Source organism: Scyliorhinus canicula, chromosome 13 (assembly GCF_902713615.1).
Source record: "Scyliorhinus canicula chromosome 13, sScyCan1.1, whole genome shotgun sequence".
Classification (NCBI taxonomy): Eukaryota; Metazoa; Chordata; class Chondrichthyes; order Carcharhiniformes; family Scyliorhinidae; genus Scyliorhinus; species Scyliorhinus canicula.
Window position 1 is genome coordinate 44,779,962 of NC_052158.1, and position 26,263 is coordinate 44,806,224.

The window sequence follows — 26,263 nt, forward strand, 5'->3', positions numbered from 1 at the left end:
AGCTCCAGGGTCCCAGGTTCGATTCCCGGCTGGGTCACTGTCTGTGTGGAGTCTGCACGTCCTCCCCCTGTGTGCGTGGGTTTCCTCCGGGTGCTCCGGTTTCCTCCCACAGTCCAAAGATGTGCGGGTTAGGTGGATTGGCCATGCTAAATTGCCCGTAGTGTCCTAATAAAAGTAAGGTTAAGGGGGGGGGGGGTTGTTGGGTTACGGGTATAGGGTGGATACGTGGGTTGAGTAGGGTGATCATGGCTCGGCACAACATTGAGGGCCGAAGGGCCTGTTCTGTGCTGTACTGTTCGATGTTCTATGACTGTGGGATAAAGATCGGGAGGCACTGAAAAATAAACAAAAATCGAGGGAGGATTGTCATCTTTACAGTCTGCACCGTCCCTGCCAGCGACAGCGGGAGTGCATCTCATCTCCGAAACTCTCCCTTCATTTGCTCCACCACCCTGGCCAAATTTAACTTATGCAGCCTGCCCCAGTCTCGTGCCACCTGGATTCCCAAATACCAGAAATTTTCCTCAACCAGCCTAAACGGTAGCCCTCTCAATCTGTTCTCCTGGCCTCTTGCCTGGACCACAAACATTTCACTCTTGACCGTATTTAATTTGTGTCCTGAGAACTGGCCGAACTTCCTCAGCATTCCCAGTATAGTTCCCATCCCGGCCACTGGGTCCGACACGTACAGGAGCAGGTCGTCTGCATAAAGAGAAACCCTGTGTTCAACCCCGCCCCTCACCATCCCCTTCCAACCCTCTGCGGCTCTCAGCGCAATCGCCAGCGGCTCTATGGCCAGCGCAAACAGCAGCGGGGAGAGCGGGCAGCCCTGTCTGGTCCCTCGGTACAACCTAAAGTACTCCGACACTTCTCTGTTAGTCCTGACGCTGGCCCTCGGGGCCTGATATAATAATTTGATCCAATCCACCAATCCCGCCCCGAACCCAAACCGTCCGAGCACCTCCCATAGATAGTCCCACTCCACCCGGTCAAAGGCCTTCTCGGCGTCCATTGCCACCACTACCTCCACCTCTCTACCCGCCGGGGGCATCATTATCACATTGAGTAATCTTCTCAAATTGGCCACCAGCTGCCTACCTTTCACGAACCCCGTTTGATCCTCCCCAATCACCTCCGGTACGCAGTCCTCCATTCTACCCGCCAGTACCTTTGCCAGGAGCTTGGCGTCTACATTAATCAGCAGCGCCGGCCCTAGGGTTGCTGGCGCCCTGGGCAAACTGAACTTCGGCGCCCTTGGGGGGGGGGGGGGGGGGGGGGGGCCAGGGGGGGCGGGGCCTGGGGGGGGCGGGGCGGGCGGACCCGAGGGGAGGGTGGCGGGGGGGGGGGGGGCGGACCCGAGGGGAGGGCGGGGGGGAGCGGACCCGAGGGGAGGGCGGGGGGGGGGGGCGGACCCGAGGGGGGGGCGGACCCGAGGGGAGGGCGAGGGCGGACCCGAGGGGAGGGCGGGGGGGCGGACCCGAGGGGAGGGCGGGGGGGGGCGGACCCGAGGGGAGGGCGGGGGGGGGGGCGGACCCGAGGGGAAGGCGGGGGGGGCGGACCCGAGGGGAGGGCGGGGGGGGCGGACCCGAGGGAGGGCGGGGGGGGGAGCGGACCCGAGGGGAGGGCGGGGGGGGCGGACCTGAGGGGAGGGCGGACCCGAGGGGAGGGCGGGGGGGGGGGGGGCGGACCCGAGGGGAGGGCGGGGGGGGCGGACCCGAGGGGAGGGAGGGGGGGTGGACCCGAGGGGAGGGAGGGAGGGGGAGGGCGGACCCGAGAGGAGGGGGGGCGGACCCGAGGGGAGGGGGCGGACCCGAGGGGAGGGCGGGGGGGCGGACCCAAGGGGAGGGTGGGGGGGGGGCGGACCCGAGGGGAGGGCGGGGGGGGGCGGACCCGAGGGGGAGCGGACCGAGGGGGGGGGCGGACCGAGGGGGGCCGCCCTGAGGGAGGGCGGCCACCGCGGGGGAGGGCGGCCACCGCGCATGCGCTGGTTGGCACCGGCCCAACTGCGCATGCGCGGGACCCGAGTCTGGCGCCCCCTAGCACATGGCGCCCCGGGCGACTGCCCGAGTTGCCGGCCCTGTTAATCAGGGAGATTGGCCTGTAGGACCCGCACGCCTCCGGGTCTTTACCCCGCTTCAATATCAGAGATATGGTGGCTTGTGACATTGTCGGCGGCAGGGTCCCTCTGTCCCTTGCCTCATTGAAAACCCTCGCCAAGACCGGGCCCACCAGCTCAGAGAACTTCCTATAAATCTCTACTGGGTATCCATCCGGCCCCGGGGACTTCCCCGACTGCATAGCCTTAAGGCCCCCCAATACCTCCTCTACTCTAATCGGGGCCCCCAGCTCTTCCACTCGCCCCCCACCAACAGTCTGCTAGCCTTTTCCCCATGCTCGTACACCACTCCTCTCGCCTTCCTAAGCTGTTCCATGGCCCTGCTCGTGGATAGTGCCCCCAGTTCCGCCTGTAGTCTCTGCCTCTCCCTGAGTAAAACCTCACCCGTGGACTCCGCGTGCTCTTCATCTATCCGACCCATTTCCCTGACCAATCTATCCATCTCTGCCCGGTCTGCCTTGGCTCTGTGGGCCCCAATTGAAATCAGTTCCCCCCGCACTACTGCCTTTAGCGCCTCCCACACGGTCGCCGCTGAGACCTCCCCAGTGTCATTCACCTGCAGGTAATTTTTTATGCATTTCCGAAGCCTCTCGCAGATCCCCTCCTCCGACAGCAGTCCCACATCTAGCCTCCATTGCGGGCGTTGACAGCTCGCTCCCCCGAACTGCAGGTCCACCCAATGCGGGGCATGGTCTGAAATGGTAATTCCTGAGTATTCCGTGTCCTTTACTTCCCCCATACAGTCCCTGCTTAGTACAAAGAAATCTATCCTGGAATATACTTTATGGACGTGCGAGTAAAACGAGTAGCCCCTTCCTGTTGGCTGTCTATCTCTCCAGGGGTCCACTGCCCCCATTTGCTCCATAAACCCTTTCAGCTCCCTTGCCATTGCTGGGAGTCTACCCGTTCTGGGACACGACCGATCCAAATTCGGCTCAAGGACCATGTTAAAGTCCCCTCCCATTATTAGCCTGCAAGAATCCAGGTCCGGGATCTTACCCAGCAGTCTTTTAATGAAGTCCACGTCATCCCAGTTCGGGGCATATATATTCACCAGCACCACTCTTCTCCCCTCCAGTCTGCCCCGTACCATCAGGTATCTGCCCCCGTCTGCGGATATGCCCTCTGCCTCAAATTGCACGCGCTTGTTGATCATGATTGCCACCCCTCTGGACTTCGAGTCCAAGTCCGAGTGGAAGACCTGGCTAATCCAGCCCTTCCTTAGCCTAGTCTGGTCCGACACTTTCAGATGTGTCTCCTGCAACATAATTACGTCCGCCCTCAGGGCCCGCAAGTGCGCGAACACCCGCGCCCTCTTAACCGGCCCATTCAGTCCCTTGACGTTCCAGGTGACCAGCCTGGTCGGGGGGCACATCCCACCCCGCCCCCCACCCCCCCCCCCCCCCCCCCCCACCCCGCCGGTCAGCCATAGCCTTTCTCGGGCCGGCCCCTGGCCCGTGCGTCGCACCATTCCTGGCCCGCCCTTTGGCTGCCTCCACCCTCGACCTCCTTGCCAGTGCCTATTTCAAGTCCCTCTCCCGTCAGCAGAAGAAACCCCCCTCCCCTAACCCCATCCCCCGATACCCCCACCCCTGCCATCTACTGGCTGTAACTTCCCCCCCCATCTGACTCCCTTGACTAGCCAATCTGCTAGCCCGGTGACTCAACACTCCGGCGCCTTCCTGTCTCATTCCCATTGTTTCCCCGTCCTCCAACCCACCCACTGGGGCAAGCCGGCTCCAGTGTCTTCCGCAAACTGCACAAAAAGCACAAACCAGCCCAAACAGGAAAAAAAACCACAGAAAAAAGAGAAAAAGCACACATAAATATATACCCAAGGCAATATACCCAATATATACCCCCCCCCCATAAGAAACAAGAGAGACCACAAAAAAAACAAAAACAAAAAAAGGGGGGGGGGGGGGAAAGGGGGGGTTAACCTCCCAAACCAATGTCCATGAACAAAGGAAAGAGTCTCAAATGTTCCGCTTGGCCCAGCAAACCGTTGAGCAGCAGTCCAGGCACATTCGGCGTTCCTTCCCACAGAAATCCTCGGGCCCTAACTCGCGTCCTTGGGGCCTCCTTTCGGGACCAGCCCCAGGTCCCTCACAAAATCCATCGCTTCTTCGGGCTCGGAGAAGTAGTGGTGTTGACCCTGGTGCGTGACCCATAGCCGAGCTGGGAACAGCAGACCAAACTTCACGTGCTTCTTGAACAGCACCTCCTTGACATTCTTAAAGGCTGCTCGCCGCCGAGCCACCTCCTGGCTTAGGTCCTGATAAATGCGGAGAACACTGTTGTTCCACGTGCTGCTCCTGGCGCTCTTTGCCCACTGCAGCACCCGCTCCTTGTCCACGAACCTGTGGAACCTAATCACCATCGGGCGGGGGGGTCCGCCCGGCCGCCCCTGCCTTGCCTGCACTCTGTGTGCCCCCTCCAGCTCCGGCGGTCGCGGAAAGACTTCGGCCCCCATCAGCTGCTTCAGCAGGTCTGCTACAAACGCTGCAGCATCAGCTCCCTCAGCCCCCTCCGGGAGGCCGACCATCCTCAGATTGTTCCTGCGGACTCTATTCTCCAGCTCCTCCACTCTGTCCAGCAGTCTTCTCTGCCGCTCTTTCAGGCCGTCAACTTCTAGCGCTGCAACCATTTGCGCATCCGCCTGCTCCTCCACCGCCTCTCCCAGCTCCTTAACTTTAACATCCTGGGCGTCCAGCCTCTGGTTCAGCTGATCCACTGCTTTCTGGATTGGGTCCAAGCTGTCCCGCTTCAGCGCTTCAAAACTTGACTTCATTACCTGGAGCATGTTATCCAGCGCCTGCTGGATTGCTGAGTCCGGGGTCCGTGTGTCCGCCATCTTAGGTCCCAGGTAATTTTCTTCAGGTCCCTGTCTCTGTCCCTTTTTCTCCTTCTTCTTCTGCCTTCTGGAATCCCGCTGTTCCATGTGCCGCAGCCCGCTCCTCAGCACCTTCGCTGCCGCCTTCCTTCGCCCAGCTCCTTAAATCTTACCTTCTGGGCACCTGAAGTGGGTCCAAGCTGACCCTCTTCAGCAACTCCAAACTTTTTTTCCTTGTCCTGGAGGAAGGAAGGTCCGTCGGTCCGCCATCTTACCCTTCAGGTCAGTTTCCTCCTTGCCTCCGTCTCTCTCTCTCTCTTTCTTCCTCTACCTGCTGGCCTCCCACGATTCCATCTGCTGCAGCCCGCTCTCCTCTTCTTTCCCGGCAGCCTTTTTGCCGCCCCCGTGGTCCCGCTATCGCGGGGAATCAGCTGCTAAGCCCCGCCGGAGTGTGAGCCCGCCGAATGTGCGGATCACTCGGACATCGTCGCCACCGGAAGTCCCGAAATGAACTTTATTATTAACACAGTGTTGAACTACGTTTAACAGCACAGAAATTTCGCTTACAACTATCAGTTAAACAATGCTTAACAATAAAATTAAACAGTTTTATCTCCTAACTGCTATCTTCTTTGTGATGAATGTAGGAATTTCAGATATATTGTATTATAAGTATTTGGGGAAGTAAGGGTCAAAAGGCTGGCTGAGAGTGTGTTTGACTGCTGAAATAATGCTGTAAAAGATTCTTAGGTTGAAAGACAATAAAACTTTTCGGAGCCAGAGGTGCAATTAACCATCATAAAAATGCTTGGACTAGTTTTGATTTAATTAAAGGGATTCCCTGGGGAGTTAATTAGTTTTCACTTGGTGAGATGATATCATTGCTGGGTGGAGCTAGGCCATCAGGCTCTTTGAGAAAGCATTTTCAGTTCAGTTATGTTCTGGATTAAGCTTGGTTTTGTTCTCTGCAGTTTAGTTAGAAAGAGTCTTTAACAGTCTATAAAGCAGTGCAGACTTGTCTGAGGACAAAGGGAAGCTGAAACAAGCCGGTTGAAACAGCTTTTGAAGACAAATAACCAGAATTTCTGACAGGAGTCGGATCTTCTCTGGAAAGCAGTGTTAACAGATCTCTTTCTCAACAAATAACGGTGTGAAACAAGTATTCCTCTGTACATTAAGTGCTGAGATGGTTGTTTTCTTGTTGTTTAAGTGGGAATAAGGATACAATTAAGTATTAATTGTATGGAGTAGCATTTTTAAGGGGTAACTGTAAGCTATTTTTGGGTGTGATGTCAAAGACTTTAAGACTATGTTCGTGATAAAGTTTGTTTTAATATACCGTATCCCTATTTCTTCGTGCAATCACTCTTGGAGTGAAGTATTCTTTCCTCACAGTCTTCCAAAATTAAAATAAAATAAAATATTGTGGTTTCTGTCCAATACCCTAGCCGCTATTGGGGTCTGGGATCGTAAAATCTTTATCACGAATCAAGCAAACCCCATCACAAGTCAAAGCCCATTTTAAAATAAAGTTAGCAAACACAGGATTACTTGATTATCTTTGGATAGAAATGTATTTTTAAAGACTGCTTGAAGGGAGATGTCATTCTTGAAACAGTCTACAGATTCTTGTCTGTGTCAGACTACTGTTTAACCTAACAGCCTTTTGAAGAAGCTACTCTTCAGCTCCCAACTTCCAGAGAGTCACTCCAAATTGACTGCCACAGATCTGGCTCCTCCCATTTCTACATCAAACTTCTCCCACTCAAATCCCATGACCTAATTACTTAAGCTTAAACTCAATGGCCAGAATTCTCTGGTCGTTGTGATTCAATTTTCCTGCCGACAGCGCACCCCTACCAGCGGGTTTCACAGTGGGATGGGTGGTTACAATGGGAAATCCAATTGGCAACCGGTGGGAAGATAGAATCCCGACGCCAGCGAACGGCACACGGCCGAGAAACACGTGACTGGGAGACCGGAGAATCCCGCCCAATGGTCCCTAATTATCTACTCCCCAGAAATCATAACAAAAACCCATTAGGCCTCTCCTTTTAAACATAAGCATGGTTTGAAAGAACGATGGTCTTCTACAACATCATAATTGCACTCTTTTGCAGCATCAAGATCTAGCTGTCTTTTTGAAAATATTTCTATTTGGATTTTTGCTTTTAATATCAAAACTTTGCAGAACAGTATAAAACAATAATAAAAAACAAAATGATATCAGCACCAACACACTTATCACAAACTGCCACCATGTCTGTGACAGTAGTTCCAGTGCAATCATTTCCCATCTTATTTGCATTAATGTGTATCATACAGTTTTTTTCAAGTGTTCATCGGAGGTGGGTGTTTAGGACTTTTCTAATAAGAGGTATACACAACTTTGCATATGTATTTACAATTACTGCCAGGTCTCTACATTGTTTATGATTACTTTTGTTTTGCTGGGGGGAGGGGGGTGGAGTCCTGTTTCCCCCCTTGAGTTTTCGAGGGAGGTAAAAATGGTCCACCTTCCCGGTTTGACACGTGTGGCAGGGATCCGTGTCCCCTCCTACAAATGGCCTTCCTCCCCCTTTCTTCTCTCTATACACGAGCACTCTCATTCAGGCGGTGCTCCCTGCAAACCCCCCCCTACATATCTCTTCAGATTTGTGCACAGCAAGGTTCCACACAGCAATGTGATAATGACCAGATAATCTGTTCTGGTGACATTGTTTATGGACCTACATTGACCAGGATATCAGGGATAACTCTCCTGCTCTTCTACAGGAATAGAGTCACACTCCAGATCAACCATCTTCTTCTTGAGTTCTCAGCCCTAAGGCAGGTCCACAATGCCACAAGCCCTACCACAGCAATGGCAAGGAGGCAGATCCCAAATCCACCCCAGCTGGAACAGGGGGTGATCCTGTGTTGTTGATACCAGACTGACCCACACCAGCCGTCCAGCCAGCTAAGCCAAGAGTCCTCCCAGGGTGTATGAGTTGCTGTGACAACACCCACTTTTCCAGCATGTTGTAGCCTGGAGCAATGGATAGTGATGGTAGAAGCTGCAATTTCCTTCCATCACATGGCTGACTAGAAATCACTCCCATTCTTACTGCCTGCCATTGGTGTGTGTTGGAAGGATATACAAGTTAATTTCCAACCTGTTTGGCCGTGTTCTGAACACCTTCCTAGTCCATGAAATCCTGGAGTAGGATTCAAACACGGAACTTCTGGTTTGGAGGCAGAGACCTACCCACTGCTCCTCAAGATCTCCATTCAATAACCATCTGTCTGAAAATCCTTGGTATTCCTTGGTAACTTTGGCCTGCTGTGCACCCTCCTGCCACAAGTTGTGTTGTTTTATAACGCTGGAACGTGACATGGGGTTAGGTGAGGACGAGAGGTAGTGACAAGAGGTATACACAACTTTGCATATGTATTTACAATTACTGCCAGGTCTCTACATTGTTTATGATTTTGTTTTGCTGGGGGGAGGGGGGTGGAGTCCTGTTTCCCCCCTTGAGTTTTCGAGGGAGGTAAAAATGGTCCACCTTCCTGGTTTGACACGTGTGGCAGGGATCCGTGTCCCCTCCTACAAATGGCCTTCCTCCCCCTTCTCTCTATACACGAGCACTCTTTCATTCAAGCGGTGCTCCCTGCAAACCCCCCCCCCCCCTACCTATCTCTTCCCACCCCCTCCCCCCCCCCCCCCCCCCCCCCCCCCCCCCCCCCCCCCCCCCCCCCCAAGTTAGCTGCTGGTTGGGAAGAGGTCTGAAAGAGGTTTGTAAACCTCTTCCATGTGTCGTGGAATCTCTCCTCAGACCGCCTTATCGAGAACGTTATCTTTTCCAGTTACAAGAACTCGGCCAGGTCTGAGAGCCAGACCGAGGTTCTGGGTTGCGCTGCCAACTTCTCACCTTGCAGATGTCTCCGCCTGCTGATCATCCGCCCTGTTCGCAGTGCAGAGCTCTGGATGCCCAGAACACCCTGCATCTGGGACAGGACAGAAAATGCGGACCCCCTTGACACCGCTCGCACTTATCCTCCACTTCCGGGAAGAACCCACTAAGGCGTGTCTTAGTAAGATGCTCTCTTTGCACCACCTTGAGCTGCATCAGGCTCAGCCCGGTGTAACAGGAGGTGGAGTTTTTAAAAAAAAACAATTTAGAGTACCCAATTCATTTTTTTTCGCATTAAGGGGAAATTTAACGTGGCCAATCCACCTAGCCTGCACATTTTTTTGGTTCTGGGGGCGAAACCCATGCAAACATGGGGAGAATGTCAAACTCCACATAGACAGTGACCCAGAGCTGGGATCGAACCTGGGACCTCAGCGCCGTGAGGCAGTAGTGCTAAAGAGGAGATGGAGTTGATCCTGTTCAGTGCCTCGATCCAGTGTTCTCCCTTATCTCCATGCCCAATTTCATCCAGAAGGGCCCTGACCTTTTCTATGAGTTGCCAATGATGTCTCCACATTTGTCATCCCCTAATCAGTCCAGCCCTACCATTGTGTCCAGAACTGTGCGTCCAGTTCTCTGGGGGAACATTTTTGTCTCCTTGAAGGGACAGTGCACAGCTGCAGGTACTTGAGCTCATTCCCTTTTGGGAGTTGGAGCCTCTCTGTAAGTTCCTCTAGCGTCGTCCATCTATCGTCCACGTACATGTCCTCTACTCTCAGTGTCCCTCTGTCCTCCCTCCACATCCCGAGTTTTAAGTCTATCATTGCCGATATGAAGCTATGCTTATTGCAGATGCGGGGCCTCTATGGACATGTTGCCAAGCTGGAAATGGAGCCTGGTGGTTCTTAGTGTGGCCACACCGCCGGCCTCCTGGAGTGTGTGTGGGTGGGGGGGGGGGGGGGGGGGGGGGGTGAGGGTGAGTGATGCGGTGGTCAACCCTTGGAGGGACGTCCCCATGCTTCATTCATTCACGTTAAACACCTGTTGCCCCTGTTACAACCTGCCTCAGATGGGTGTGAGGGTGGGCTGGTCGGGGGAGGGGGGGGGGGGGGGAATGGGTGGATGTTGTGGAGGGAAATGGGCAGATCCTGCGGGTGACCTTGGCTCCCCCCCCCACCCCCCCATTTCCCCCTGGCCGCACAACAGCCATCCCAGGGATTCATTGAGACCGTGGGATGGTATGGCCCGCTCGCGTGCAAGGAGGAAAGTGCTACCGTGAGCAGGAGTCAGATGTTGTCATATGATTTGGAGCACCAGAGCTCATCACAGAGCATATTGTCATCATCCTCCATCCCATGGACCAGACCCGCTGTTACTGCCAACCCAGGGCCCCCACCCAGCAGTGCGGCAGGTATGTATCACGGAAGGAGTTGCAGGCAGGGCGTAGCCGGGCGGTGGAGTGAGGGGGTGTGGTGTTGGGATGCGGTGTCCGTGCCTTTGGCCAGTAACCACCCCCTCCCTATTCAGTGAACGTGGAGGCAATCAGAGTGCCTCATGTGCGTTGGTCCTGGCGTACACATCGCGCGGCCTCCCATGCCCTCCTGGGCCCCATGTCGTGCCCACCCTCACCCTCCCCCACATCCTCATCAGACAAGGCCTGGTGTTCCTCCTTCTCCTACACATCGCCCCTCTGCTGTGCGATGTTGTAGAGGTTGCAGCAGGCCACCGCGATGCAGGCAACTCTCTCAGCATCATACTGGAGAGCCCCTCCAGAGCGGTCCAGACACCTAAACTGCATCTTCAGGAGGCCAAAGCAATGCTAAATCACGCTCCTGGTCGCTGCATTGGTTTGATGTAGCAGGTCTCAGCGTAGGTCTGTGGCATCACCGCAGTGGGTAACCTGTCACCTCGGAGCCAACGTCCCAGCCGGGCGTCTCGAACATGTCAGGAATCGTCAAGTGTGCAAGGATGAAGGCGTCGTGCTTACCGCCCGGGTATCGGCACAGATGTGTATGATGCACAGCTGATGGTCACAGATCAGCTGCAATTCATCGAGTGTAACCCTTTTTGGTTGGTGTAGAGCGACCTGTCAGCCCCAGGGCTGCGGCGACTAGCAGGAAAGCCACCATTGCTGGCTGAATTCCAAAATCCATTGTTTGCAGGGAGTGAAAGGCTGACATGTTAGCATGGTGAATACCCCCCATGCCCAGCCAGGTCCACCGGGCCCCAGTTGGCACTGCGGGCTCTGCCCCCACATGTCACTCACCACACCCTCATCCCCGCACCTCTGGCCCCGTCAGGTGACTGGCACCGTGGGGGCCTCTAGCCCTGGTGCCCGTCACTGCCATGGGTATGCACCAGGGCCCTCGTAGGCACTACTGTGGGTATTACCCTGGGTGGGCCGCTGGTGGGTGTCGGCTGGGTGGGGTGGGTTGTTTGGCAGAAGGTGGGGGGTGCCCATACGGCCAGTGTCACTCTGCAGAACCAGGGGCCAAGGTGGGTGCATAGCAAGATGGCCGCCGTAATGGCGATCTGTGCCTGGACACCACCCCAGTCCCGTGGGGAGTCACCCCGGCCACTCGGCCTGCTCCTCCCATTTTCCCCCCTGCCACAGCCTTGTCTGGGACCCACCCCCACCCCAGCCAGCCCGAACAGTGATCAGCCCAGCAGCCCACAGTTGCACCTCTCTGTGTCCTACCTCCTCTCTCCCTCATCATCCACCATGACGGCTTCACGATTTTTGAAAGCACAAGTGAACCCTGCCGTCAGGAACTCGGCTCATCGGAGGAGGAGAATGGCGGAGGCCCCAGCGAATTTAACGGGTCAGGCCCGCTAATGATACACAAACAGTGTTTACTGTTCATGCATTCCAGAACGCATTGGCGCCACTGTTGAGGTGACGGAAAATCGCAATTTGGTGTCAAATCGGCGTGAGCCGCAATTTTGGTGTCAGAACCTATTCTTCGCCCAATCGCATTTTGCGGTTTCAGGGCAGCAAAAGGAGAATCCATCCAAGACGTTTCTGATGAAGCTTCTGTGACATCCTTGATTTCCTGGGAGTCAAGAGGATTCACACAGGGGAAAGATCCTTCAGGTGTGATGTTTGTGATAAGGAAATTACCCACTCCTCTGATCTCCTAAAGGACCACAGGATGCACAATGGTGAGAAACCATTCAGGTGTGAGGCACATAGTGTATCTATCAATGCATTCACACGTGACGATCCCGATCAGTGTGTGTTTTATAATAAAGCCTTCACACAGTTGTCGGACCCGTGATAGCCACATGAGGTGGGGTCAAAACTGAATCCCCTAATTTGCCCCTCCAGGTCTGATTCTTTGTGAATTTAAGAGGATGAAGGAATTTTCTCAATGTCTTTCTGCAACCATTTATGTTTTTTTGAAGTAAAGGGGTTAATTTTTGAGTTCAAACCCACCCAATTAGAGATAGTAAACTTTATTAAACGGTAAACCCATGCTTCTCCAACATTCGGGACTCACATTCACACATATAAGGACGCAAAGTTTTACCAGTTATTCTGGAGGTAGTTATGTTTTTAGCTGAATTAAAAGTCAATACCTGAAGGTAAAAACAGAGTTTGTGGTTTATGAGTTGATTTGCTGATCAAAATTCGAGAGGCTGGTGTGTAACTGCATTTGCTGCAGACAATTTAATTTCTTTATGTGTAATCTGTCTTTTCCAGTAATCAAACAATTTCCCCTGAAGTTCCCTTCGATGGAAATTCGCTATCTCTGTGCTGGATTTTTAGGCTGTACAGGAAGGGCTTTGATTTGAGAGTGAGATGGGATTTTGTTGCTTCATTGGCAGCATCTCCACATCACAACTGATTATGAACTTAGTAGCTGTAAAAAAGAGATTTCAAAATGGTTACTTGTCACATGACCCTCTGCTCACACAATGACTGACAATTCAGAGTTTTATCTGATCTGATGATGAACAGTTAAACAGTTAAACGGACAACAGCTCCGCGACCCTCCCGACACCCGCCCGCGACCCCAAAGTTGCGCCCCCGACTTTGAAGAACACTGTGTTACAGCCAATGAGACACTTTTTGAGGTGTGGTCACTGTTGTAATTTAGGAAACCTGGCAGCAGATTTGTGCACAGCAAGGTTCCACACAGCAATGTGATAATGACCAGATAATCTGTTCTGGTGACATTGTTTATGGACCTACATTGACCAGGATATCAGGGATAACTCTCCTGCTCTTCTACAGGAATAGAGTCACACTCCAGATCAACCATCTTCTTCTTGAGTTCTCAGCCCAAAGGCAGGTCCACAATGCCACAAGCCCTACCACAGCAATGGCAAGGAGGCAGATCCCAAATCCACCCCAGCTGGAACAGGGGGTGAACCTGTGTTGTTGATACCAGACTGACCCACACCAGCCGTCCAGCCAGCTAAGCCAAGAGTCCTCCCAGGGTGTATGAGTTGCTGTGACAACACCCACTTTTCCAGCATGTTGTAACCTGGAGCAATGGATAGTGATGGTAGAAGCTCCAATTTCCTTCCATCACATGGCTGACTAGAAATCACTCACATTCTTACTGCCTGCCATTGGTGTGTGTTGGAAGAATTTACAAGTTAATTTCCAACCTGTTTGGCCGTGTTCTGAACACCTTCCTAGTCCATGAAATCCTGGAGTAGGATTCAAACACGGAACTCCTGGTTTGGAGGCAGAGACCTACCCACTGCTCCTCAAGATGTCCATTCAATAACCATCTGTCTGAAAATCCTTGGTATTCCTATGTAACTTTGGTCTGCTGTGCACCCTCCTGCCACAAGTTGTGTTGCTTTATAACGCTGGAACGTGACATGGGGTTAGGTGAGGACGAGAGGTAGTGCGAGGGTTCAGATAAAGGATGTAGATCAGCTAAGGGGCACTGCTGCCTCACAGCACCCAGGAATTTAGGTTCGATTCCAGCCTTGGGTGACAGTGTTTGCATGTTCTCCCTGTGTCTGTGTTGGTTTTCTCCGTGTTCTGGTTTCCTCACAGTATCCAAAGATGTGCAGGTTAGATGGATTAACCATGCTAAATTGTCCCGTTAGTGTCCCAGGATGAGGAGGTTAGGTGGTGTTAAGAGCATAGGGAGGGGAGTAGGCCAAGGTATCGTGCTCTTTTGGAGAGAGAGTGCAGACATGATGGGCCGAATGGCCTCCTTCTGCATTGTAGAGATTCTAACACGCTGGTGGAGAGGTCTGGCGACAATTGAGGATCATTCCCCAGTCACAGAGTGAATCCCCAATTCACAGTCACTCTCCAAGTCACAGAATCAATATCTGAGTCACAGTCACTTCCCCAGTCACAAAGTCAATATTTGAGTCACAGTCACTCCCCCAGTCAGATTCAATCTCTGATTCACAGTCATTCCTCCAGTCACAGAGTCAATCTCCAAGTCACAGACACAGGGTCATTCTCCCAGTCAAAGAGTCAATTTCCAAGTCAGACTCACTCCCTAGTCACAGAGTTAATCTCCGAGTCACTGTCATTCCTCCAGTCACAGTCAATCTCCGAGTCACAGTCACTCCCCCAGTCACAGAGTTAATCTCCGAGTCACAGTCACTGTCCCAGTCACAGAGTTAATCTCCGAGTCACAGTGTTGACTGAGACCCTTGCTCCAGTCAATTGATAGACTTAACAACTTTATCTTTAAATCAAATCACGTCTTTATTGAACATAATATAAGATTCCAAGCACTACTATAAGTGGTTCTATCGTACACTGCATTGGAAACATACAAATGATTCTACCTTCCTTTGCTACAAGCTCATAAGTATAGGTTAAACTGTTAATACTTATCTAACTTCTTGTAGTCGATTCCGGGAGAAAGTCACAACCCAATTGTACTTGGCCAGTCACAATTGGGAATTGGACTCCATCTTCAAGCTGGAGGCTTATATAGAATTACCTAGAACATACAGTGCAGAAGGAGGCCATTCGGCCCATCGAGTCTGCACCGACCCACTGAAGCCCCCACTTCCACCCTGTCCCCATAACCCAATTACCCCTCCTAAACGTTTTGGATACTAAGGGCAATTTAGCATGGCCAAACCACCCAACCTGCACATCTTTGGACCGTGGGAGGAAACCGGAGCACCCGGAGGAAACCCACGCAGACACGGGGAGAACGTGCAGACTCCGCACAGACAGTGACCCAGCGGGGAATCGAACCTGGGACCCTGGCGCTGTGAAGCCACAATGCTATCCACTGTGCTACCATGCTGCCTCAATCTCCGAGTCATAGTCAGCTGCCCAGTCAGTCAATCTCCGAGTCACAGTCACTCCCCCAGTCACAGAGTCAATCTCCGAGTCAGTCACTCACCCAGTGAAATAGTCACTCTCCATGTTAGTCACTCTCCCAGTCACAAAGTGAATCTGTTAGTCAGTCACTCTCCAAGTCACAGTCAATTCCCCAGTTACAGTCAATCTCCGAGTCACATCCACTCCCCCCATATACAGAGACAATCTCCGAGTCACAGTCACTCCTTTGTCACAAGGTCAATCTCCGAGCCATTGTCAGTCGCCCAGTCAGAGACAATCCCCGAGTCACAGTCTCTCCCTCAGGCACAGAATCAATCTCCGAGTCATAGAGTCAAGACCCGGGTCAGTCACCTCCCCCCCCCGTCACATAGTCACTCTCCGAGTCACTCCTATACACATTTTGTGACACCCCATGTCCTTTGCCTCCTCTCTCTCATGTCATCTCTCTTCTGTGCCCCCCTGTCCAGAAGTTGTATCAAATTCCGTTCCCTAACGAACAATATTTGTCTTTACGGACATGAATTTTTTCATGTTTTTATTTTACTTTGATTCAGGAAATTTAATTTGCTTTTAATTTTCACTACATGGAGTGTTTGAGGTGAATAATATGGATGTCTTTAAGGGGAAAGTAGGTAACGAGGGAGAGGTGGCTTGTGTGAATCATCAACACCAGAATGGAGCAATTGGGCCGAAAGGACAGCTTCTGTAATTCTATATAATTCAGAAGAGGCAGACCCGCAGCATCCAAGGCAGCGATGGCATAGAGTGATAGGATCAGCACATGCACTAGAGAGAGGAAATAATTTTCCCCCAGCTGTGCTCCTGTCCCTCTGCAGGTAATTTTGGGGATGGTTAGAATTACATTTGAACTAAAGGAGTGAGTTTATTAAAAAGAGTCTTTATTGAGTTAATAACACAAGGTAAAGGAAGTCATTTTGAGACAATTGTGGCTTTGGCCATCTTGAATTCTTCATTTATCACTGTAAAAATATTAATTTAAAGCCTTGATATAATCAGTAAGTTATGTTATCAACAACCTCTTATCAGTGATTTTTGTTCGGTGCATTTTTGATTTCTTCACATAATGATGATCATTGAGTAATGTAATTTTTAAACTGCCAATTTTGCAAATGCAAACAATTTTCACTGTGAGGATATTGCACAAAAATCCCACGAGTCATGAACACCGAGACACAGGTCTCTAGTCTCCATGAAAAGGGCTTTGTTAAAAATCAGATGAAACCTGATAGAGTAAAGAAGCGATTGTTTTTTTTTAATGGGAGATACATTGCTGTCCTTTTGAACAGGGTCTCATCAACTGGAAGATGTCATTAAAAACCAATTACATCAGCTCAGTGATGGTCAGGACCAATGTCTGACCAATCGTGCCCGACAGTCACTGGCGTGAGAATCAGAAAATAATAGAAATATGAAATCTGGCAAGATCGAAAAGGCTGCAAGAGAAAAGGTGAAATGTTAATGTCGCTCAAAAAGAATTTTCAATAAATGTGTCTCCACATATTACAGCTGAATTACTATGGTGCTGTATTAACAATCCAGACATTGAGAGTTCAAATCCAACCACAGAAAGTTACATACACAGAATTACAGAAGCTGTCCTTTCGCCCCAATTGCTCCATTCTGGCGTTGATGATTTACACAAGCCACCTCTCCCTCGTTACCTACTTTCCCCTTGAAGACATCCATGTTATTGACTCTCAAACACATCCAAGACTAATTGGTTTGGATTAACATCAAATAAGTTTGATTCGATGCTCAGCCGTCTGTCATTAATAGGCAACATTAACTTAAAATGTATTCTTGTATGAGCTATGGAATGCAATTTGGCTTCCTTATCGCATACGACTTGAACCAGTTTCTTGCTGACTTGCTTGTTAGGACAATGGTCTCTATGCTGTTGCCATGGAGCTTGCCTTGTCCTTGGGTTACTTTATCTTGTTAACTGCATAGGAATGTTGTTTTTAAATCTATAATGCTGTGTTCTGTTGAAGCTATGTTTTGAAAACCTGAATGTGTGTTTTGAAATGACCTGAGGTTATGAGTGAGTTTTAAAATGGTATTTAATAGACGAGGGGCTTAATGCTAAATAGCTATCTTTTACCTATAGAAAATAGCTGGCTTCTACAACATTCCACACTGATGTTGTCAGTTTGGAAGCCTCCGAGGATGAAGAATGCTATTCCCACACTAGAAATCGCTTCACTCTAGAATGATTACTCCCTTCTGTGGCTCCTCTGATGGAGCAGGACTTTAGATGACCGCAAGAATGATTTGTTGCACTCCTCACACTTCAAATGTTTCTCCCCTGCATGGACCAGAATGTTCTATCTCACACCTGAACTGTACTTCCATGTGAATGCATCGGTGTGTGCAGAGAATCTGAGAATGATTTGTTGTGCACCTCACATTTGAACTGTTTCTCACCTGTGTGAATGCACTTGTGTGGTGGAGGGTCGATGAACGTGAGAATTGGAAAAGATAAGAAAGAATAAAGAGATTTTTTCTTCACGTGTGATCATTTTCTTTATGTGGAGTATCTTGTAAGGTTTAGCTCAGTTGGCAAGACTGCTGTTTGTGATGCAGAGCAAGGCAAGCAGTGTGGGTTCAATTCCTGTAACGGTTATATATGAAGTCCCCGCCTCTCAACCTTGCCCCTCACCTGAGGTGTGATGATCCTCAGGTTACACCAGCATCAGTCAATTCTCCCCCTCAAAGGGGAAGCTTAATGTCAGTGTCTATATGCGCAATCTTCCTGGAGATCCACCTCAAAGGGGAAAGCAGCCGATGGTCATCTAGGACTATGATATTGCAGAAAATTGATGAATTCAAGAATATGTTGTCGCACACCACATGTTTAATGGTTTCCCCCTTCTGTGTTAATGGTTCTCCCTTCTGTGGACAATCTGATGGAACAGGAGTTTTGATGAATCTTGGAACACCTCACACTTGAATAATTTTGGCTGTGTGGATCTTCTGATGGACCAGGAGCTTCAATACCTGCATGAAGCCTTTGTCACACATGTCACACTTGAAAGGTCTTTGCCCAGTGATTACGTTGGTGTGAACAGAGATTCTCAGACCGCGAGAATGCTTTGTCACACATCTCACACTGGAATGGTTTCTCCCCAGTGTGAATGCGTTTGTGGACACGGAGGTTCGATGACTGTGTGAATGATTCATCACAGACCTCGCACCTGAACGGTCTTTCCCCCGTGTGAGTGCGTTGGTGGACATGGAGGTTCGATAACCTAACAAATGATTTGCTGCACACTTCACACTGGAATGGTTTCTCCCCAGTGTGTATGTGTTGGTGGACACGGAGGGTCGATGACCGCGAGAATGACTCCTCACAGACCTCGCACGTGAATGGTCTTTCCCCTGTGTGAGTGCGTTGGTGCACAAGTAGGTTCGATGACTGCGCAAATGATTTCTCACACACCTCACACTTGAATGGTTTCTCCCCTGTGTGAATGCGGTGATGGACACGGAGGGTTGATGACCACAAGAATGATTCATTACACACCTCGCATGTGAACGGTTTCTCCCCGGTGTGAGTGCGTTGATGGAGACGGAGCGTCGATGACCATGCAAATGATTTATCACAGACCTCACAGGTGAACGGTCTTTCTCCAGTGTGAGTACGTTGATGTACATTTAGGCTCGATGACTGAGTAAAGGATTCATCACACACCTCACACGTGAACGGTCTCTCTCCTGTGTGAGTGCGTTGATGTACACGCAGATCCAGTGACCGCAAGAATGATTTGTCACATACCTCGCATCTGAATGGTTTCTCCCCAGTGTGAATGCGTCGGTGTCTCCGGAGGGCTGATGAATCTGAGAAGGCTTTGTCACATATCTCACACATGAATGGTTTCTCCCCAGTGTGAATGCGTTGGTGTACACAGAGAGTCGATGACTGTGTGAATGATTCATCACAGACATCGCATTTGAACGGTCTCTCTCCTGTGTGAGTGCGTTGATGGACACGGAGGTCCGATGACTGCAAGAATGATTTGTTGCACACTTCACACGTGAATGGTTTCTCACCTGTGTGAATCCTCTGGTGTCTCAGAAGCTTGGAGGAACTGGTGAAAGCCGCCTCACACACCTGACACCCAAAGGGTTTCTCCCCTGTGTGAATCCTCTGGTGTATTAGGAGGCCTGATGATTTCAAAAAAGCTTTATCACAAACCTCACACTTGAATCGTTTCTCTTCCATTTCGCTGTCCTTGTCTTAACAGAGGTTATTACAGATGCATCTTGTGTGTTAGAAGATCCTATCAGCCCATGGAGTGCTCATCACACTTGAACAACTTCTCACTTGTCGGAATGAGTCAGTAGTTCTTGAGGCATGATGAAATATTGAATTTGTCACCACACTTGGTACAGTGGAATCGTTCTGTAAAACAGGAAAGGGAAACATTATTTTCTCCAACTTCCCTCCTCCTTTGCTGAATGAGCTGACTTCTCAGTTAGATACTGTTCCACAGTGAGTGCCAGTCTGCTATTCCCCTGTGTGGGGATCAGATACAAGTCCTTTCTTTTTCTTTACTTGAATGTCACTCACCATTTCCGGCAGGGACACTGGATAGTGACCAGGAGCAGATAAGATGGCTACTTTCATTCCTCTGCCCAGACCCCCATTTACCCAAACACCATGAGGACAATGGAAAAAAGTTGGACAGAGAGTAAAGTGGACTATCGATTCACTATGAGCCCTGGTTGATGACCAGTTTTACCCTTCGAGTATGTGTTGAAAACAAAAGTACTGAGGAGAAATGTTAATTCAATGGAGATTTTGAAATTTCTCCCCTTATTTTCCTAATCATTTAAAAAAAACAGAGCAGGAAGTGCCAAAAGCTAAGGAAAATATTGCTTCAGCGTAACTGATTGAGGGGTTCTGGATTATCCTGGGAAATTAGACACACTGCACTCACTCATCCTAAATTCAGTTCTCACGCACAACACTGGGCTGAATTATCAAATCCAAGCCCAGGCTTTTGGGAAACACCGAGGCCTTCAGTTAAAATCTTTAAAGAAGATAATAAAAGACATTTCAATAAATGTGTCTCTGCCCCTCCCAGATAATTACACCTCACCTTCTCATATTCAGCAATGACCCATCAACAAAACTCAGCCTGTAAATCAGAAGGGAAATGTTCCAATATGCACGCAATATCCAGCACACAGCCAATCAAATAGTTCGCCTCTCTGATTGACGGCTGTTCCAGCTAATCGGCGAAACGGTTATTTTGAAAACCCGCCCACAGCCACAATGTCCAATCCCTGTCCCTGACCGGCATGCAGGGCGGGGCTTCAATGGTTCGCGGACTGTTCTGGTTCTGCGCAGACGTTGCGGAGACACTGAGACGGTCAGACCACCATTACCCACACTGTCCCCGGAGCATGCGCAGCGAGGAGTGGCAGCATGAAATAGAGACCCAGCCCGCGGTGCCTGATGGGAGTTGTAGTTTTTCCGCGTGTAGCGGCGGTTGGCGAACAGCGTTCGGGAGTTGGAATGTGAGGAAGCGCGAGCTCGAGCGGTTGAATCGAATTGAAAAACAGAGATTGACCCTTGGGAGGAACCAGAGCGATGGCGGTGGGAAGCTTCATGGAGCAGCCGCAGAAAGCAGTTGGGCCGAATGGTCTGTTTATGCACTTTCAAAACGAGAATCAAAATGAAAAATGCTGGAAATACTCGGCAGGTCAGGCTCTGCCTCATCCCCTCACCCCCAATGCTCCACCCCGTGGGCCGATGGTCAAATTGAACCTTATTGTATTTTGTGAGAATCGATCTCCGAGTTACCAGTCACTCCTCCCCCCCAAGTAAGAGGAATTTGCCAAGAGCAGTTTACACCGAATTTCAGCAGAATTCCCCAACCCCCCTGGTTACTCCCTCAGTAACAGTCACTCCCCAAACACTGGCACAAACTCCTCCCCCACTCTCCTTTCTGTCCCACACTCCCATCACTCTCTCTCTTTCCTGGGTCCCTCTGCTGCACATGTGCTGTCCACTGCATGTCATCGCTGCCTTGGATGCTGTGGGACATCCTCTTCTGATCTACTGTCAAACACATCCAAGGCTACATATCCCACACTGATGTTGTCAGTTTGGAAGCCTCCGAGGATGAAGAATGCTATTCCCACACTAGAAATCTCTGTCAAATGTTTACCAGGGAACTGAGACAGCAGCTGCAATAAGTGAGGTTTTATTCAGATGGGACAATGACAAGTTTAAATGCCCACCTGATCTGCTGCTCAAAGTCGCCTCCGTTTCCCCGGTGAGTTTCCCAAACTTCAGGAAACTCCTGTTACTGCAGAAATATTTGGATTGTCTGTGAGAGACGTCAATCAGAGAGCCCACCCACTCTGCCCATTCTCTCCTCTTCCTCTACCACAGCTGCTTCACTTCCTGTAGGGACTCAAAACCAAGTCAGGAGATGGTGAGTGAAGGAGCACAATTTACAATCATTACATTGCACAATATCCACACTAATGTTCAGGCAGTCTGACTATCCTGTGGGTAATTAGCTGTGGAAATGTCCCTTATGCTGTGTGAGAAGATCCAGCTCACAGACCTGTTTACTCGGTGCTTTGTGCTGAGCTGTTTGATTGGCTGTGTGTTGGATATTGAGGGTGTTTATTGGAAACATTTCCCTTCTGATTTACAGGCTGAGTTTTGTTGATGGGTCATTACTGAATATGAGACGGTGAGGTGTAATTATCTGGGAGGGGCAGAGACATATTTATTGAAATATCTTTTAATGTCTCCTTCAGTGATTTTACCTGAAGGCCTCGGCCTTTCCCAAAAGCCTGGGTTTGGATTTGATATTTTTGCCCAGTGCTGTGTGTGAGAGCTGAATTTGGGATGTGCAGTCTGAGTGAGTGCAGTGTATCTAATTTCCCAGGATAAACCAGAACCCTTCAATCAGCTACACTGAAGCAATATTTTCCTTGGCTACCAACATTTCCTGCATTGATGCAACATTTTCCTTAGTTTTCAGCATTTCTTGCCCAGTATGTTTTCTTCAAATAATTTTGAAAAAAAAGGCAGAGGAATTTAAAAATCTCCATTGAATTAACATTTCTCCGGAGTGATTGTGATACTAAACAGATACTCAAAAGGGTAAAACTGGTCTTCACCAGCAAACTGAAACTCTTAGTGAATTGATAGTCGGTTTTACACTCTGCCTGTCTTTTCTATTGTCCACACGGTGCCTGGGAAGATGGGGGCTCTGGGTGGAGGAATGAAAGTAGCCACATTATCTGTTCCTGATCACTATTCAATGTCCCTGCTGGAAATAGGAATTGACATTCAAGTGAGGAAAAAGAAAAGACTTGTATCTGATCCCACATTGTAGTTACATTGTGTATCTTGTGTTGCCCTATTATGTATTCTCATGTATTTTCTTGAATTGTGTTTAATTCCCTTTTCTTCCATGTACTGAATGATCTGTTGAGCTGCTTGCAGAAAAATACTTTTCACTGTACCTCGGTACACGTGACAATAAACAAATCCAATCCAATCCAATCCACAGGGGAATAGCAGACTGACACTCTATGTGGAACAGTCCCTAACTGAGGAGCCATTCGCTTCAGCAATGGGGGAAGAGGGAGTTGGAAGAAATCATGTTTCCTTTTCCTGTTTTACAGAAGGATTGCGCCATACTACACCAGAGAATATAGAGAGGATAGACACCACAGCTAGATCCTGACCATCACCCAAAGAATAACTGTAAAACTGTGGGAAGACATCCAGTCCCTTCATGACATTGCTCAACACAGAGAAGGTTGGACAGTGAAACTATCATCTGGAAATCTGTCAGGTCAGGGGAACATTTGATATATCATCAGATCTGAAACTCGACCGTGGTGTGGAATCTTCCACCAGAACCAACCTTTCCGAAGGTTTGGTGTTATGTGATTGGAAGAAATGTAAGTAGACTCCATGTCTGGTGAGAGCTTCAATCATTAATTGAGCTTCGCAAACCACTGACTCATTCCTGCAGTTGCGAGGCTGTTTAAGTGTAAGGAGGGCTCCGCAGGCTCATAGGATCTCTGAACACACAAAGTGCATAACAAAAGGACAGCTACATGGAAGAGAAACCGTTCAAGTGTGAGCTATGTGACCGAGCCTTTGCACAATCATCGACACTTGTGAATCACCGACGCATTCACACCGGGGAGAAACCATTCAAATGTGAAGTGTGCAACAAGGGCTTTACACAGTTATCTGGTCTGGTCAATCACCAGCCCATTCACACAGGGGAAAGACCATTTACCTGTGAAGTGTGCAACAAATCATTCTCACAGTCATCGACCCTCCTTGTACACAAACGCATTCATACAGGGGAGAAACCATTCAGGTGCAAACTGTGTATCAAATCATTTTCAGATTCATCAACCCTCCGCAGGCACCAACGCATTCACACAGGAGAGAAACCATTCATATGTCAGGTGTGCGACAAATCATTCTCGTCATCATCAGATCTCCGCATACATCAACGGATTCATACAGGGGAGAAACCGTTCATGTGTGAAGTGTGTGACAAATCATTCTCGTCATCATCAGATCTCCGCATACACCAACGCATTCACACTGGGGAGAAACCATTCAAGTGCGAGGTGTGCGAGAAATCATTCTCACAGTCAGGGAATCTCCGCACACACCAACGCACCCACACAGGAGAGAAACTGTTCAAATGTAACATATGTGAAAAATCATTCTCTGACTCAACGAGACTCCTGCTCCACCAGAGGATTCACACAGGGGAGAAACCGTTTAAGTGTGAGGTGTGTGACAAATTATTCTCTGTTTCATCGAGCCTCCGTGTCCACCACCGCATTCACACTGGGGAGAAACCATTCACGTGCAGTGTGTGCAACAAATCATTCTCAAGGTCATGTAACCTCCTTGTTCATCAGAAGATACATACAAGAGGAGCAACACTTGAAGTGTGAGATTTGTGATGAAACTTTCATGATGACTTTGAACCTCCAGAAGAACAGACGAATCGCACAAGAGAGAACCTCTTCAAGTGCGATGTTTGTGAGAAGGCTTCCATCACACACCTCTGACCTGAACCCCAGCAGATTCAATCTGAAAGAAACCATTCAGGTGTGAGGTGTGTGACAAGGCTTTCACACAGTCAGTGTATCTCCTGGTCCATCAACATTCTCACGTAGGAGAGAAACCCAATGCGTGCAAGTTCTAGAATGAAGTCTTTGCACATTTGTTGGACCGACTTGAACATCACTGACCCCACATGGGAGACAAACCCTTCTAATGTGATGTCTGTCAGGATTGTTTCACCTGCTCCTCCTCTCTCACTAAACACCAACATCTCCTCACGGACTTGAAACTGGATCACCTTCTCTCCAACTGTCTTTGAAGGGAGTTGATGATGCTCGTACAGTGCGAGTAATCTTCCAGATTAAATAAAAAGCAACAGCACAACATGCTTTGGAATCAACTCAGCAGAAACATTGAATTTGACAGACAAGCGTCTTGCTCAGATCAAACAAATTCCACAACAAGATACAACTCTTCAAATGTTACATGAAGTGGTGATGAAAGGATGGCCTGAAACCATCAAGGACACACCTGTTGCTGTAAGAGAGTATTGGGCCGACAAAGATGAAAAGATTGTCCAAGATGGTATCTTTTACAAAAGGACAAGGGTGATTATCGCTGAAGAGGTGAAAAAAGAGATTCTGAAGCAGATCCACACAAACCAACAAGGTTAGTCTGGGGAAGGCACGAAAAGTGCTCTACTGGCCAAACGTGAGCAATGGGTTTAAGGAGCACACCAGCCAGTGCAGTACTTGTAACGAACATTAAGCTAAGCAAGATAAAGAGCTGATCATGATTCGTAACATCCAGGTAGACCATGGGTGGTATAGATCTCTTCACTCTCACCGGACCCGATTATCTCATCACGGTCTATTCAGACTACTGAGAGTTAGACCAGCTAATGTCAACAGCTAACAGTGAGATTGTAGAACACCTGAAAACTCACTTCAGTTGGCATTGCTTTCCAGACATTGTGATGAATGAGATTGGTCTTCAATTTACGAGTGAAGAATTCAGACACGTGATAAATGATTTGGAAATTCAGTACTACACATCATATTCACACTATCTCCAGTCAAATGGAAAGGCTGAGACAGAGGTGCAAATTTCTAAAGGATGGTCAAAAATCAACTACACCCAGCACATATCTCCATTCAAATGGAAAGGCTGAGACAGCGGTCAAAATTGAAAAAGGGGTGGTCAAAAGTCAATTACATTCAGCACAGATGTGCAGAAGGGAATGTTAGAGTGGAGAAACATTCCTACTGAAGGTATGGAAAGTTGTCCAGCCTTGTGACTAATGTCACGCTGCACCCAAACTACTCTTCCAACAGCTAAAAAAAAACTGAAACCAGAAGTTGCAACAGGAATGAGTGACAAACTCGCGAAAATCAAGTTCGCCTCGAGGGGATCGCTGCAGGGGTTTTAACGGAGGTGGCAACCATTCATCAACTTCTTCGCGAAAGGGGGCAGCACGGTGGCGGAGTGGTAGCACTGCAGCCTCACGGCGCCGAGGTCCCAGGTTTGATCCCGGCTCTGGGTCACTGTCCGTGTGGAGTTTGCACATTCTCCCCATGTTTGCGTGGGTTTTTCCCCCACAACCTAAAGATGTGCAGGGTACATGGATTGAACATGCTGAATTGCCCCTTAATTGGAAAAATGAATTGGGGACGCTAAAATTTTTTTTAAAACTTCTTCATGAAAAATTAGGCTGTCAGCATGGGGGGGGGGGGGGGGCGTGATTAAGGGCAGGAGAACCAGTAAAAGGAGGGTCTGGGGAAGATGGTACTGTTTCTGTAAGCCATGTTGGCTGAGGTTTGTCATTGCGGGGTGGGGGGTGTTGGTTATATTGTTTTGGTCTTGTTGAAACCTGATGTTTAAAACTTAAAATTATAAATGCCTCAATCAAATATTTTCTTAACAAAAAGGAGTAACAAGATCAAAGTGAAACGACAGAAAACCAAATTTCACTTTGCCAGAGCTTCCACATCATTGCCAGAGCTGGGAGTCAGAGAGCCGGTCAGAGTGAAAACATTCAACA

At 49.5% G+C, this 26,263-nt stretch overlaps 2 protein-coding genes and 1 pseudogene across 2 annotated transcripts in view; 2 read left to right on the forward strand and 1 right to left on the reverse strand.

Annotated features, from left to right (window-relative positions):
• LOC119975582 overlaps positions 1-25,770 on the forward strand; it is a 125,435-nt gene extending 99,665 nt beyond the window's left edge. The window contains 1 exon segment of the mRNA XM_038815370.1: positions 23,230-25,770. Coding sequence (XP_038671298.1) covers positions 23,230-24,110 — 881 coding nt within the window. The 3' untranslated portion in view covers positions 24,111-25,770.
• The window catches only part of LOC119976643 (zinc finger protein 721-like), a 999,221-nt gene that overhangs the window by 426,502 nt on the left and 546,456 nt on the right, over positions 1-26,263 (forward strand). The window lies entirely within an intron of this gene.
• Positions 16,083-20,354, reverse strand: LOC119976669 (annotated as a pseudogene).